The 12729-nt window shown below is 35.6% G+C and overlaps 1 protein-coding gene across 1 annotated transcript in view; it reads left to right on the top strand.

The window, feature by feature from the left end:
• Nucleotides 1-12729, top strand: part of LOC134542138 (WD repeat and FYVE domain-containing protein 2) — a 48562-nt gene that overhangs the window by 23148 nt on the left and 12685 nt on the right. The window contains exons 5-6 of the mRNA XM_063386117.1: nucleotides 540-645; nucleotides 7136-7368. Of these exons, the coding sequence (XP_063242187.1) occupies nucleotides 540-645; nucleotides 7136-7368 (339 nt within the window). The remainder of the gene's footprint in view (nucleotides 1-539; nucleotides 646-7135; nucleotides 7369-12729) is intronic.

Raw genomic sequence — 12729 nt, 5'->3', positions numbered from 1 at the left:
TCTTCTTTTTAAGTGGTGGTAAAGATTGTACTGGATAACCAGATAGTTCTATGAAAAGTTTTAGAGTATCACAGGTCAGTTCAATAAGTCCCCTTGTAAGTTTTCATTTCATGTGGTCAGATGGGTGTGCTAGAGTGAACATGGCGACATAGCTCCAGTGTTTCCCTCAGAGACAAGATTTGGGGTCCTTGGAAGACAATGGGTTATTGAGGGGTCCCAGGCAAGGGGTTTGGTCTGTATTCCTGGAGCGTTTTTGATCCAGTGACAAAAATGAAATTCTCAGCCAGTCCTTGTGCTGAAAACTTATGTGTATTTGGTTGAAAGTGAAATTATTGTTATTGTACCCACAAATATTACTTTAAAATAATATTTATTGTCAACCTTTGAGTTTTCAACAATACATGTATTGATCCACAATTTTATTGACAATTAGGTGTTATAACATTTATTTTGATGTAACTGTGTCGTTATCATCAACTGCTTTTATGTTTGTTACTTGGTGAAAGAAAATTGCTTGCAACTCTTAATTTTTGTTGCAGTAACAAAGTATCGGCACTCTGCAGTGCAGGCTTGCATCAGCTTCTGATCTCAGGAGGAGAAGACTCATGTATTATATTCTGGGATATGTCCCAGCCAAGGAAAGAGGTATGTATTTTTGTTATGAGATTAACACAAATACACAGTAAAACCTCAGTATAACAAACTTGGGGCTGATTTTGGGTCTTGTGTTATAGTGAGGTTTCTTTAAAAAGAGGTGAATTCAAAACCCAAAAGTGGTATGTATTAGCCTAGATATATAATATAGTATGTTGGTATGTATGTGTATGAAATTGATAAACTCCAACACTGTTTACAGATTGCCATGAAAGTTGGCACATCAAAGTGTTTTTTCATAGAGAAGGTTTTTATGCTATCAATTTTTTTTGTAACTCGCTATTAGATGGTGCTGCAGCGTATAAACTTCTAAACTGTTCAAACGATCGCTATGGGTAAACAGAAAATCAATTTTCTTTAGGAGAGTTTGGCACAAGGAGCATTTTGAGTGCTAAGTACATGCATAAAATGATGGGAGAGTACACACAAATAAAAAAAATCCTAGGGCATTATAAAACTACTTAGTACTGCAATGACAATGTGACTGCAGATGCTGATAAGAATGCTTTGGAAACATGCATTATTAGAGCATAGAAATTTTCATGTAATCCTGGCAGGCTCAAGCGTAGATATCGTGCAAGTGGGGAAAGGGGTTAAAGTAGCACTGCTAGAGGGTTTCCTCAGGATACTCAGGATAATCTTTATTTCGCCTGAGGTAGGGCATTTGGTGGAGGGCGTTAGCTCTACCTCATGTGTGTCGGTTCTGCCTTGGTATTCTTCTGATGCAAGTACATTTGGATATACAAAGTTAAATGTGGGGTTTTTGTAAAAATGAATAACTGTCAACCGGATTTGGGAGCTATCTCACGTGTGTGTGTATGTGTGTGTCTGTGTGTGTGTTTGCGTGTGTGCATGTCTCTCTTTTTTTTCTGAAATGATAACTTTCATGACTTGATGTAAACTTTTTGGACGTACGTCATTGCTAAGCACATGTATGTCTGTAGAAGAAAACTACAAAAAACACAAATGACAAAAACACAAATTAAGCAAAAAAATTGCTGCTGTTAGGATATAAACACCACATAATATTCCGTAACAGGAATATGGTCAACAAACAAAGAAAAACAAAGAAAAATGTACTAACAGAACGGAAAAAAGAAACCACAAATGATGACAGCACAAAAATATTGAACCCAAAAAATTCAGCACAACAGTTGAAACAAGACAAAAACACAGCAAAACGAAAAGACGAAACAAACAAAATAGTTTTCCAAAAAACATAAGGGAACGAAAAACCCCCCACAAATGATGACAGCACAAAAATATTGAACCCAAAATAAATCAGTACAACAGTTGAAACAAGACAAAAACACGACAAAACGAAAAGACAAAACAAACACAATAGTTTTCTAAAGAAACAAGCGACGTTTCAGGAACTGCTATCTGCTCCCGTCCTCTAGCAGAGACTCACATGGTACGAAAACACAGGTGCGACTGTGTAGGGGCTGGAAAAATGAGGGTATTTATCAGAGAATGGACTACATCTAGTCATGCACTCCCATTGCACAAATGTTTCAAAGATAATAACTTTCATTTGTTGCTGTTTTAAATACAAAATTTCACTACATATATGGAGAGGGAGAGAGAGAGTGAATAATTTATGCCCTATAAAGCTATAATTATCATGCACTTTTGCTGGTTTGAGGTTAATTTTAGTTACATCAGTTTATGGTAAATATCTTATGTTTTTAAATTATTAAAAGTGCTACTCTTTGAGAAACGTGAGCTCTGTTGCCAGGCATTTAATTCAGATCCTATTTCAGCAAACCAATTTTTTATAACTTAAATCATATAATTGAAAAGAGTTTTGTGAAGGTGAAAAACAGTGCTTCACAGAAATGTTACTCTTACTTCTTAGTATTTAAATTCTGTATTATTTGTCTTTAAATGGTTACTGTTCATGAAAATACTTTATTGTGATTATAATTTTTTGTTATTTTGTCTTTGAATAGTGAAGTTTTGTATTTAAAATAGCAACCAATGAAAGTTATTGTTTCAGAAGAGACGTTTATTAACGTTTGTAAAATGATGTAAGATAAGTACTGTAATTGTTATTTGTAACAGTGAATAAACCCAATGGTCATATGTGGTTTTCAGGGAAATATTTATTAATGCAGTGTAAATAAAACCATGGTTTTTAAGAGTACTACTTAAAATATGTAAACTGATGCAATACTGTAACTAGGGTTGTGATTGGTCATTGAGATAGTTAGTTCAAGGCAGCGACAATCAAGTTTTGTTTTGAGAAACGTAGTGAAGGACCATCAACAGCTGAAATGTTCGACTGGAACATTCGTCTGGTTTAGAACTCGAACAGATATAAGCGTGTTATGAACCTCCACATAAAACTGGTGACTAATATAAAATATTAAAATATTTATATAAGTAGTGACGTATTTATTACATTCTACATTATAATTTAGTATAGAAGATTGAGAAAAAGAAAATAATCAAGTTAACTACAAGCATTGTACATCAGAGAAGATGACAAACTGAGTCTATAACTATGTGTTATGCATAATTTGACAAGCTGAAGAAAAAATTGTTTTGAACCAATGCAAAAATGTGGTTATTTAGATAAAAGGAGATTTAACCAATGAGAACAAGGTTGTCTTTGAAGAAGAAAGGAACTCTTTTTCATTGACTGGTCCAATGCGAAGAGCGGATCAAGCATAAGTCCTACCCAAATCCACAGTACGGTTGATACGAGATGTTCCAGTTCAGCAGCTTCCTAAGGAACGACACTGATTCGCGAGAGGTCCCAGTTCAGCAGTGTATGAAGGAACTACTACTCTGTGCCTAGTTGGCTGTCCTGCAGTTTGAGAGGTCCTATCAACTTGAAACTTATACGTATCTGTCAAGTAAGCTGTATATTATGAAGTAGATATCGGAGGTTAATACCAAAACTTATTAATCACCTTTGTTATTAAATTATTTTGATCAGTCAATAATGAAGTGTGTTATCATTGTGAACTGAAATTTTGAACTGATAATATTCTGTTCAATTATATTACTACATTTGAATCAATCGGTTGAGATCTTGATTAAATAACTGACTTTCACTGATATTCTAGTCTGTGATAAAATTTTCATTTAACTTGTTTCTATTTAATTCAGTGGTTAAATCCCAGTGGTCACATTTTATTGATACTGAGTTAGGACCGGTAAAATATGATAAAACCACAGTTATTTACTGTAACTTATTGATTTTATGTGAAAATAAAATGTATTTATTTTTTTATTTAAATTGTTTCCCTATGTAAGTCATCAACAGTGAAAGAGCTGGATCATGAACTTCAACCAATTGAATATATTTCATATTTACACTTATCCCTCACTTAGCACGTCTTCAGATTGCGCGGATTCATTTAGCGCGATGTGAATTTTACTGTCCCGGTCTTGAATAGCATGTCTGTAAATTTTAATGTTAGCACGAAATCTCGGCAGGCAAAAAAAAAAGTCGAGCACGGCGTCACGAAGTCTGTTTCAACTTCTGTAAACAACAAATGTGCCGCGTGGGATACAGTCAGCCAAACAAGGGGGGAAGAGATGCGCGCGCAGGTCTGACTACGCTATCGGCTGTTGTACAAACATCAGCTATGGTAAGTTAAATTGCGGCTATGAAGTGTAAAGGACCAAATGTTTTTACGTAAGCGCGTATGCCGCCGTGCCGTACCATTGTCGCCTGGCCACAAACCGGGCCGTGAACTCAGTCTAGCCAGTGGCAGGGAATTCACTCAGACAAAAGCAACATCTGCCCATTCAGCTGCCGGTAACTGTACGTGCTTGATCACTCATGTCATAATGCATCGTGTTCAAGTATTTGAGACAAAACTAGAAGTATTACGGCGCGCAGATTGTCATGAAGGCCACGCTTATGTGGTCGCACTTTATTTTTAAGACAGTCAACTGTGCGCACAATCATACAAAATAAAGACTCTTACCAAAAGTTTATATAAGTCTGATGCTGTTGGTTGTACTAGTGGGAATATATTTGACATTAGATACCGGAACAGAAATGAACAGATGATTCACATGGAAAAGGTTGTTAACTGAATGTTGCAATGAAAAAAAGAATCATTTGCCTGACAGGATTGGTATGAACCAGATGGTGATACGTGAATAAGCACTTTAATTTTTGAAAAATTAAAATTTAATGATCCAGACAGTAATATCGGTTTCACTGTCAGTAAAGGATGGTTTGGAAAGGTACGCGACGTGAGTTAAAGGTCACGCCCGGGCGGGCAAGTCAACCAGCCGACTGACGATAACTATCTTCCGTTACACTGTGTCGTATGTGTCATACAAAGTGCGATGGGAGGCATGTAAAAATAGATGGTGTGATAGATTTATAGTTGAGTGTTATTCAATGCGTTTATATTACGTAAAGTATATTTTCATACACAATTTTGGAACACATTAAATAAATTAGCCTTGCTATTTATGGAAACTAATGCTTGAGAATACACGATTTCGAATAACACAAGCATTTTTTGGAACAAATTAGTCGTGCTAAGTGAGGGATAGGTGTACTGCAAAAAAAATTTAAGTTTATAAATATCGATAAAGTAATAATCATACGAAAAAGTATATAATACAGAATATCTTGCCGTACGAGAGTCAATTTAATGTGGTTGGTTAAATATTATTAATAGTAAAGCTGAGAGTTGAGTAATTTACATAGTTGAGGGAACTATAAGTATTCTTATTTATGTTCATTATATATTCACACATTTGAAAATTACAGACTTTGATGAAATACATGGTACCATTGAATTATATTATTTTCTGTGACACTAAGTTGAGATATTAAATAATATAACTACAGTTTTAACAAAATATGGGTGTAGACTGGCAGAGCTAGGGATGGATCCATCAAATCCTCAAATATAATCAGTTTTTGACGTGACGTCTAATAAATTGATGAACGCCGGCTGCACACACGAAAAAGTGTCCCATAACGCACATTGTCCCACTACGATGTGTCCCGTTATGCTCATTGTACGCTTGCGCCGCATCTATCTCTCTTCCACTCAATTGGAACAACCATCAATTTGACTTTTCAATCATGTTTTCGTCGTTTGAATCATTAATATTATGTAATTTAATGATAGTCCACCGATTTTCAGCACAATCGGTACGGTTATTTAAAAGTAATGTTGAATTTTCAAATACGTTTTTGTACGAACAATGGTGTTTTACAGTTACACATAATAATTTAAATTACACCCGGAATCTTTTGCACAATGTTTTAAAAAATATTGTAACACATTATAAATAAGTTTGGTGTATTTGGGATGCGTATTTGTTATAAAATCGTATTATAAAAACGAAATAATATTATTCCCCTACGGTGCTGTCATCTACGGTGACGGACGCGAACCGAACGAATCGCGCTATCTATCTGCTTCCACGGCAACCAGGCACTTGTTAATACATATTTTCTTTTGTTTATCGCGAGGGGCGTTATTATTATAGAATTATAAATAAAATTTCGTGCCCGGGGGCTACAATTGCATTTCATTTTGAGCACTGGAAGACATAAAAACGTAAATTATTCTCGACTAATTTTAATCTCGGCCCCAGCGCACCACGAGCGTCTGGGTTGGAGAGTAAAGCCGAAATTCTTTCATAAACTTACTAATACTTATTTTATTAACTGCAAGGGCATTTTTATTAAATTCTACGTTTAATTTCACGACAAACAAACTTTGTCGTTTAATGTGTAATTGCAAAAAAAAAGGGTAAAACATTCTCGACGATAAATAGTAAACATGTATAAAAGTTATAGTTAAAATAATTTCTTCGTTAAAGTAATAAACATATTTGAATTAATGAGTGCAAATAAAAGTAAATTTATCAATTAAATTGTAGATTTCATTTCACTCCTTTGTACCATACAAAATAGTGATAATTCAATAAAAATGATTAAATTTTATTCATAAAAGTATGCAATCATTTCATCAATGTTTTGTTATGACGTCACGTTAAACTATCGTCCGTAAACCGACTTTACAGACAACCAATTTTTTTAGTATTCAAAGGATTTGGAAATAATATTTTAAACTTAAAAATAGTTAATAGTAAATTTAAAAATTCAATACTGATAAATATGAAGTAATATTACCATTCCACAACATTTTTTGTGTATTGTTTTTAGTATGTAATCATGTAAAAAAACTTCTATGATATTTATTGATTCTGGAAACTTTGTTAATGAAATGATCATTTAGAGGGTTGAATGTTTAAACACCTTAGTTAGTATCTACTTTATATGTTCTACATTGTTTTATTTTTTACCCTTGAGACCTATATTTGGTATGAGGATTATAATCGAGGTCCTTTTTGTGAATATATTTAAAGATTTGTATTTGAGAAAATTGTAATTTAACCCATCACTAGTATTGACATGTTACATATATTGTTGTAATTTTACTCAGTGATGAGGGTACTTGCTCACAACGACAGTTGTGTGTGGTAGACCCCGGAGTGGCACGAGTCGGACAGCTGCCAGCGCTGTGGGCGACCCTTCTTCTGGAACCTGCGGGCGATGATGGACCAGAGGCAGCTGGGCCTCAGGCAGCACCACTGCCGCTTCTGCGGCCGGGCCGTGTGTGACAAGTGCAGCGCCGGCCGCGCCACCATCCCCGTCATGGGCTTCGAGTTCGAGGTGCGGGTGTGTGAGCCCTGCCTCGCCGAGCTCAAGGACATGGAGTGAGTGTCGTCGCTGTATCTTTATTGCTTTCCTGCATAGTAAGTTAAAAATTTACCACTGGACCTAGAAATACAAACAATTATACCCTTTAATAAAATTTCCCCATTAATAAGTCTAAATTCTTACTTAGAAATTTAGACTTCTTTACAAGGAGTTACTGTATTCTTCATTGTTGAATTTATAGTGCATGTTTTTAAGTGTTTTTAAGTAAGTTAACTAATTCCTGAACAGAGTTCAGTTGATTAACAAACTTATAAATTATTATTTGTTGGAAAGGGGGGGGGGGGGGGGGTGTTATTAATGATGTGAACAGAGCATAAAAATTTAATTCACCTTTTTATTGTAAGTATTGTTTGATAGTTTTAATTTCTTTTGAGTTAGTCATACAAATTATTGGCTTAACAAGGTATTAGTTAGGCATGGTCGGGCAGAGAAATTTGACTTCGGGCGGGCTCGGGCGGGTAATTGTCCAAAATTTTCGGGCTCGGGCAATCTCGGTCGGGCATCAAAATCAGTTAATGAAATAAATTTTGAACATAAAATAGTCGTACTTAAGTTTGCATTGACAAACCTGAACTGTTTTTATTTATTTACTATACCGCACTGATATGAAAGTTAAACATTAAACTAAAAAATAGAGTGCATATTAATCTTGGAAATAAAGTGCTTATTAACTAAATTGTGTTTGGGTAGCTGCTTGAAGGTTCATTGTCACTGCTGATTGACCTACACTTCCACTGGTATCCATTTTGGTAAAATAATGACATGAATTAAATAGAAACAATTCACAACCACTTTCTGCAAATGCCACGCAACTACAATGTGTGTAATTAAAGTCAGCTTATAATCCTTCTCGCGCACAGCAAGCAGCTCCACCGGCCTTGAACACTACTTTGTGACTATTGAGCAGTGAGCATCCGCCGTGCGTGCGCGCGTGTGTGTGTGTATGTGTGTGTGTGAGAGAGAGAGAGAGAGGCGGGCGACCAGCTGCATCGTTAGTCAGCCAGCGAGAGTAACGGTAAATGTTGACCTTGACCACTTCCGCTTGCTGCAGGGCTCGCTCTCTTATATCTATCTCCCCCTCCCACAAACACACTTGCTGACCGGGCACCTTCTTTATCTTATCTCTCACACACACTCACTTCACCGGCTGGTGCCGGGACGGCGGCGGCGTGGCATGTTCCTGCAGCTGCCGCGCGTTCCAAAAAAAGAAGCTTTGTTTACTTGCGCCGTGCGGTATTGCCGTTTTCCAAGGTGCCCGATATTTTCGGGCACTGAAATACCCGCCCGGAATTTCGGGTATACTTGATACCCGAAACACTGCCCGAATTTTCGGGTACCCGACCATCCCTAGTATTAGTAGAGGTACTCGAATTTCGTTAATGACGAATTCGCGAAATTTTACTAATGATTTTGGAACTACATTCTAAGCACTTACAAATGTGTTTCCAAACACGTATTTTGGTTTTTGCAGCATTTAGTTTTCACAAAATAACTGGCGATGCCGCGAAATTCATTACTATTCGCGATATTCTTGTTGTTTCACAAAATATCCGCGTAATGTCAGAATTTTAACGCGATATGAATATTAAGTTTCACAATAATACTTTTGCTGCAAAACATATTCGATTAGTAAACAAAAACATCGTAAGCCATCTTTATTAGGAGATGCGCCATAGATAAGTTGAAGCAAAATAAATACCAAACACTCGGCCTGAAAGCGGCAACCATTTATCAGCGTTCCTAGCCGGATGTGGATGAAGTTAGCCATTTGGCCATATTCGTTTCCGTTGCAGAGATACTCATCTCTGTTCCGTTGTATTGCTTTTACATAATAACAGAGGTTATGGGATTTTAACGTCGCAATACGCCGGTCATGTGAAATGACCAAATGAGGTTTGAAAAGATCCTACGTTCCATGTAAATAGTTAAATGTGAACGAAAATAGGTAGTTGCAGTTTGTTTTGTTTGAAGTTTACTTGGTTTACTTGATACTTCGTATCAGTGTTTGAACGAGCTAAAGAATACGAGCATGAGGATTCATTGTTTTTAATAAAGAAAAGCGGATAATGATGTGTAAATTTTGCAATACGGTAGTAGATTGTAAAAGGACAGATACATGTGAAAAACACTGCAAACAGCGAGCATCTCATTTAGAGAAGAAAAAAGTCAAACATTACTATCTGGTTAGGGAGTCAAAGGCAAGTGACACTCGAGGTTAATATTGTTCTCCATAAACGAGCAAAGGAAATTAAAGTCAAATTTGCAAGCGATACAGTGTGTGCATTTGTTTCTGCAAATATTCCTCTAGAGAAGCTAGATCACCCAGCTATGAGGGAATGGTTAAATGAATACATGAAAGGTAAGTCAACAAAATGTGTTACGGTTCTAACGGTTCCTGACAGGAAAAAATTAATTCTATAAAGTAGGGATGGGTCAAATCCTATTTTTGGCCGAATCCGAATACTTAGTCAAATCCTTTAAGGATTTGTCGAATATCGAATCCGAATCCATGAAGAAGAAAAAATATTAAAAAATTATTTAAAATTTTTTTTTTTCATTTAAATTGTTGTTTTCTAGTACAAATGAACCTAAAACACTGAGATTAGTCCATTAAAAAAGGCATAAAACAAATACAAAGAACTTACTTGATGAAATATGGACATGCGATGCTAGTTAATATGACCTAAAAAATTTTAAAAAAAAAAACCTACTTTAACTCTACTCATGAGTTAATTTAAGTAATATGAACGTCAGGTAAAATATTTAAATATCAATTCCGCTATTTAAAATTTTTCCCCCTCGTAACATAACCCCAAATCGCGACAATTAAGTCACCACAGATCATATCGCAAACATGGGAAAAAGTTTTGGTCCTGCCATTTTTCTCATTAAGATATACACTATTTTTCTCCGGGATGTCAATAAAGTTATTTTCCCATATCAAACGTTTTATGTATTTTACAAGTTTAAATTTATTATTAGTTTGAATACTTGATTTAATGTGGAAATATTTTTTAAGATATTTTCAAACGTGTTGAATTATGTCGTTGCATCTTAGCATCATTCACGTTTGGTTACGTTGATTCCCGTATAGAGTGCGCGCACGTAGTGGGCTATCGATAAATCGCCGATGATTGAATGCCCCGCGCGCGCTCTATCAAGTACTGAGTAAACTGCCTATTTTTTCGTTAGTATGTACTACGAAGATAATTATGCGTTAATTCCGTCTTTCGTCCGAGTTTCGTTTTTCTGTTTTAATTTGAACGAAATGTGTTTTTGATGCACGGTTTGATTATAAAATGTGAGACTATTATCCCTTAAAACACATACTTCATGTTTTCCCCGCATTGCTGGCGCCGGCCCTGACCTTGACACAGTTGTCTCGCTGCGCCGCGTCATTTCAAAACATTCTTCGAGCGGCAAAGATGTAGGTTTGCGGTTATACTGCAATCCCCACTTTCAGTTTTGGATATTTTGATAAAAATCATCGCATTATATTCGGGTAAATACGGTTATATCTACGGACATATTTCTCTTGTTCTTGGCTGAATGTTTACTAATGTGTGTGGGTTTCGCCAATTAGTTACTTGAATCCTCGCAGATTCGCCGAATCTTCGCAGATTCGTCGAATCCCTTGAATCCCGTGAATTCGAGGGATTCGACCAGCCCATCCCTACTATAAAGTTTTGTGCAGGAACATAGCATAGACCTATTTAATACTCAAAATGTTTAAATACATAAACACAGACTGTAAAATTCTAGACACTATTTGTGATGTAAAATTTAAGTAATGTGTATATAATCTACTAGATAACATTTCCACTTCTGTAAGGCTTACGCAGGAATCTAGTGATTGCTGTATCAAGTATCATGTACAGCTTTGTGTGTGTATCATGAAATTAAATAATTAGTAGAACAAATGCACTCATTTAACAAAAAAATAATAATTTTTTTTATTGAAATATAGCACCGAAATCCTATAGTTTATTTACCGAAATCAGGCAGTTTTATTTACCATTTTTCATGGGCTCTAGGTATTAGTAATATGCTAATATGTTATCAAAGTTCTTTCCTCCTTCTGGCGCATTGCAATGTTTTTGAGTGTACTGAGCAAACCAAGTGCATACATAGGTGGTTTATAAACAAGGAATCAAGTTTAGTCAGTACAGGATTTGTTAGTCTCATTAGAGGACACCAGGTCACCCTTCTAGATAGCAGTATGGGTTTGTCGGATCTGCTCAAGACATGTTGGCAAGGCAAATTTTTTTATTGTACTTAAAAAGCAATTGGGAGAGCCTTTGCCCTCTCCTGTTTAGTGTTTGGGTGATACATCCTTTATTCAAAGGCCTTATTTCTAAGGATGTCTGATACCTCCTTTTCTGATACCAATTCCAGATATCTCAATACCACCACCGGTACTAAGTACTACAGTAAACATTCATAATTACTAGCTATACTGTATGAATAAACAATTAAAACATTTTTCATCATCACTTAATCACTTATTTATTAGGTATATATAACCAAATATATAGGTATGTTGGAGAATGACCTTATTTTATTCCTAAATATAAATTCATGGCTAGTTTATTTAAACAAAGCTTATTTACTAGGCAATCATCCTCATTTATGTTCATTTGTAGTTAAGAGTTAATAATTTTTTTAAGAATTGTCTTTAAAAATGTAATTAAAACAGCCAGACCTCTGGCTAGCTCAAAATTGGTTTAAAGTGCACAAGTTGTAAAAAAAAAATTAAAGTCCTTCAATAAATTATACTGTCAATGATTGATTACTAAAATGTTCTCGGACAGAAACAAATTTTAACTGTTTTTAATTAATCCTTTAAGAAAATTCACAAGTCATAGTGGTCACTATATTCCGATCACAGAAAAACAGGTAGTACAAAAATACATACAAACTGATCGCAAAACAAATCCAGTGGTTGTTTGCAAATCACAGTACAAGCCGAAGGACAAAGAAAATTTTACTCTTTCATCATTGTGGCCAAAATTTAAAATTAAATTTTCGTTAACACAAAAGGAGGTTAAATAGCCTCATCCACAGCCGTGAAATTGTCTTTCCACTATATTTCTTTGTTAAATCTGAGCCACCGCCCGACACATGACCTCTCGATACCTCTTACAGATGCTAACTCCATGGCCACCCTTTGTCCTCCAAGAGGATAAAAGTTGCTCATGTGACGTAATTTACAACCAATCACAAAAATGCACATAAACAATCAGCCAATACTGGTGCATATCAACAGCATTTCAACCAAATAAGAAGTCTTTCCCATGCACAAGTACCTCTGTATCTCTCCAATGTTTATGTAACTAGCAAACTATTGTATCAGCCAG

Source organism: Bacillus rossius, chromosome 1 (genome assembly GCF_032445375.1).
Source record: "Bacillus rossius redtenbacheri isolate Brsri chromosome 1, Brsri_v3, whole genome shotgun sequence".
Classification (NCBI taxonomy): domain Eukaryota; kingdom Metazoa; phylum Arthropoda; class Insecta; order Phasmatodea; family Bacillidae; genus Bacillus; species Bacillus rossius.
Note: the sequence above shows the minus strand (reverse complement) of the source record. Positions and strands in the feature narration are given on the sequence as shown.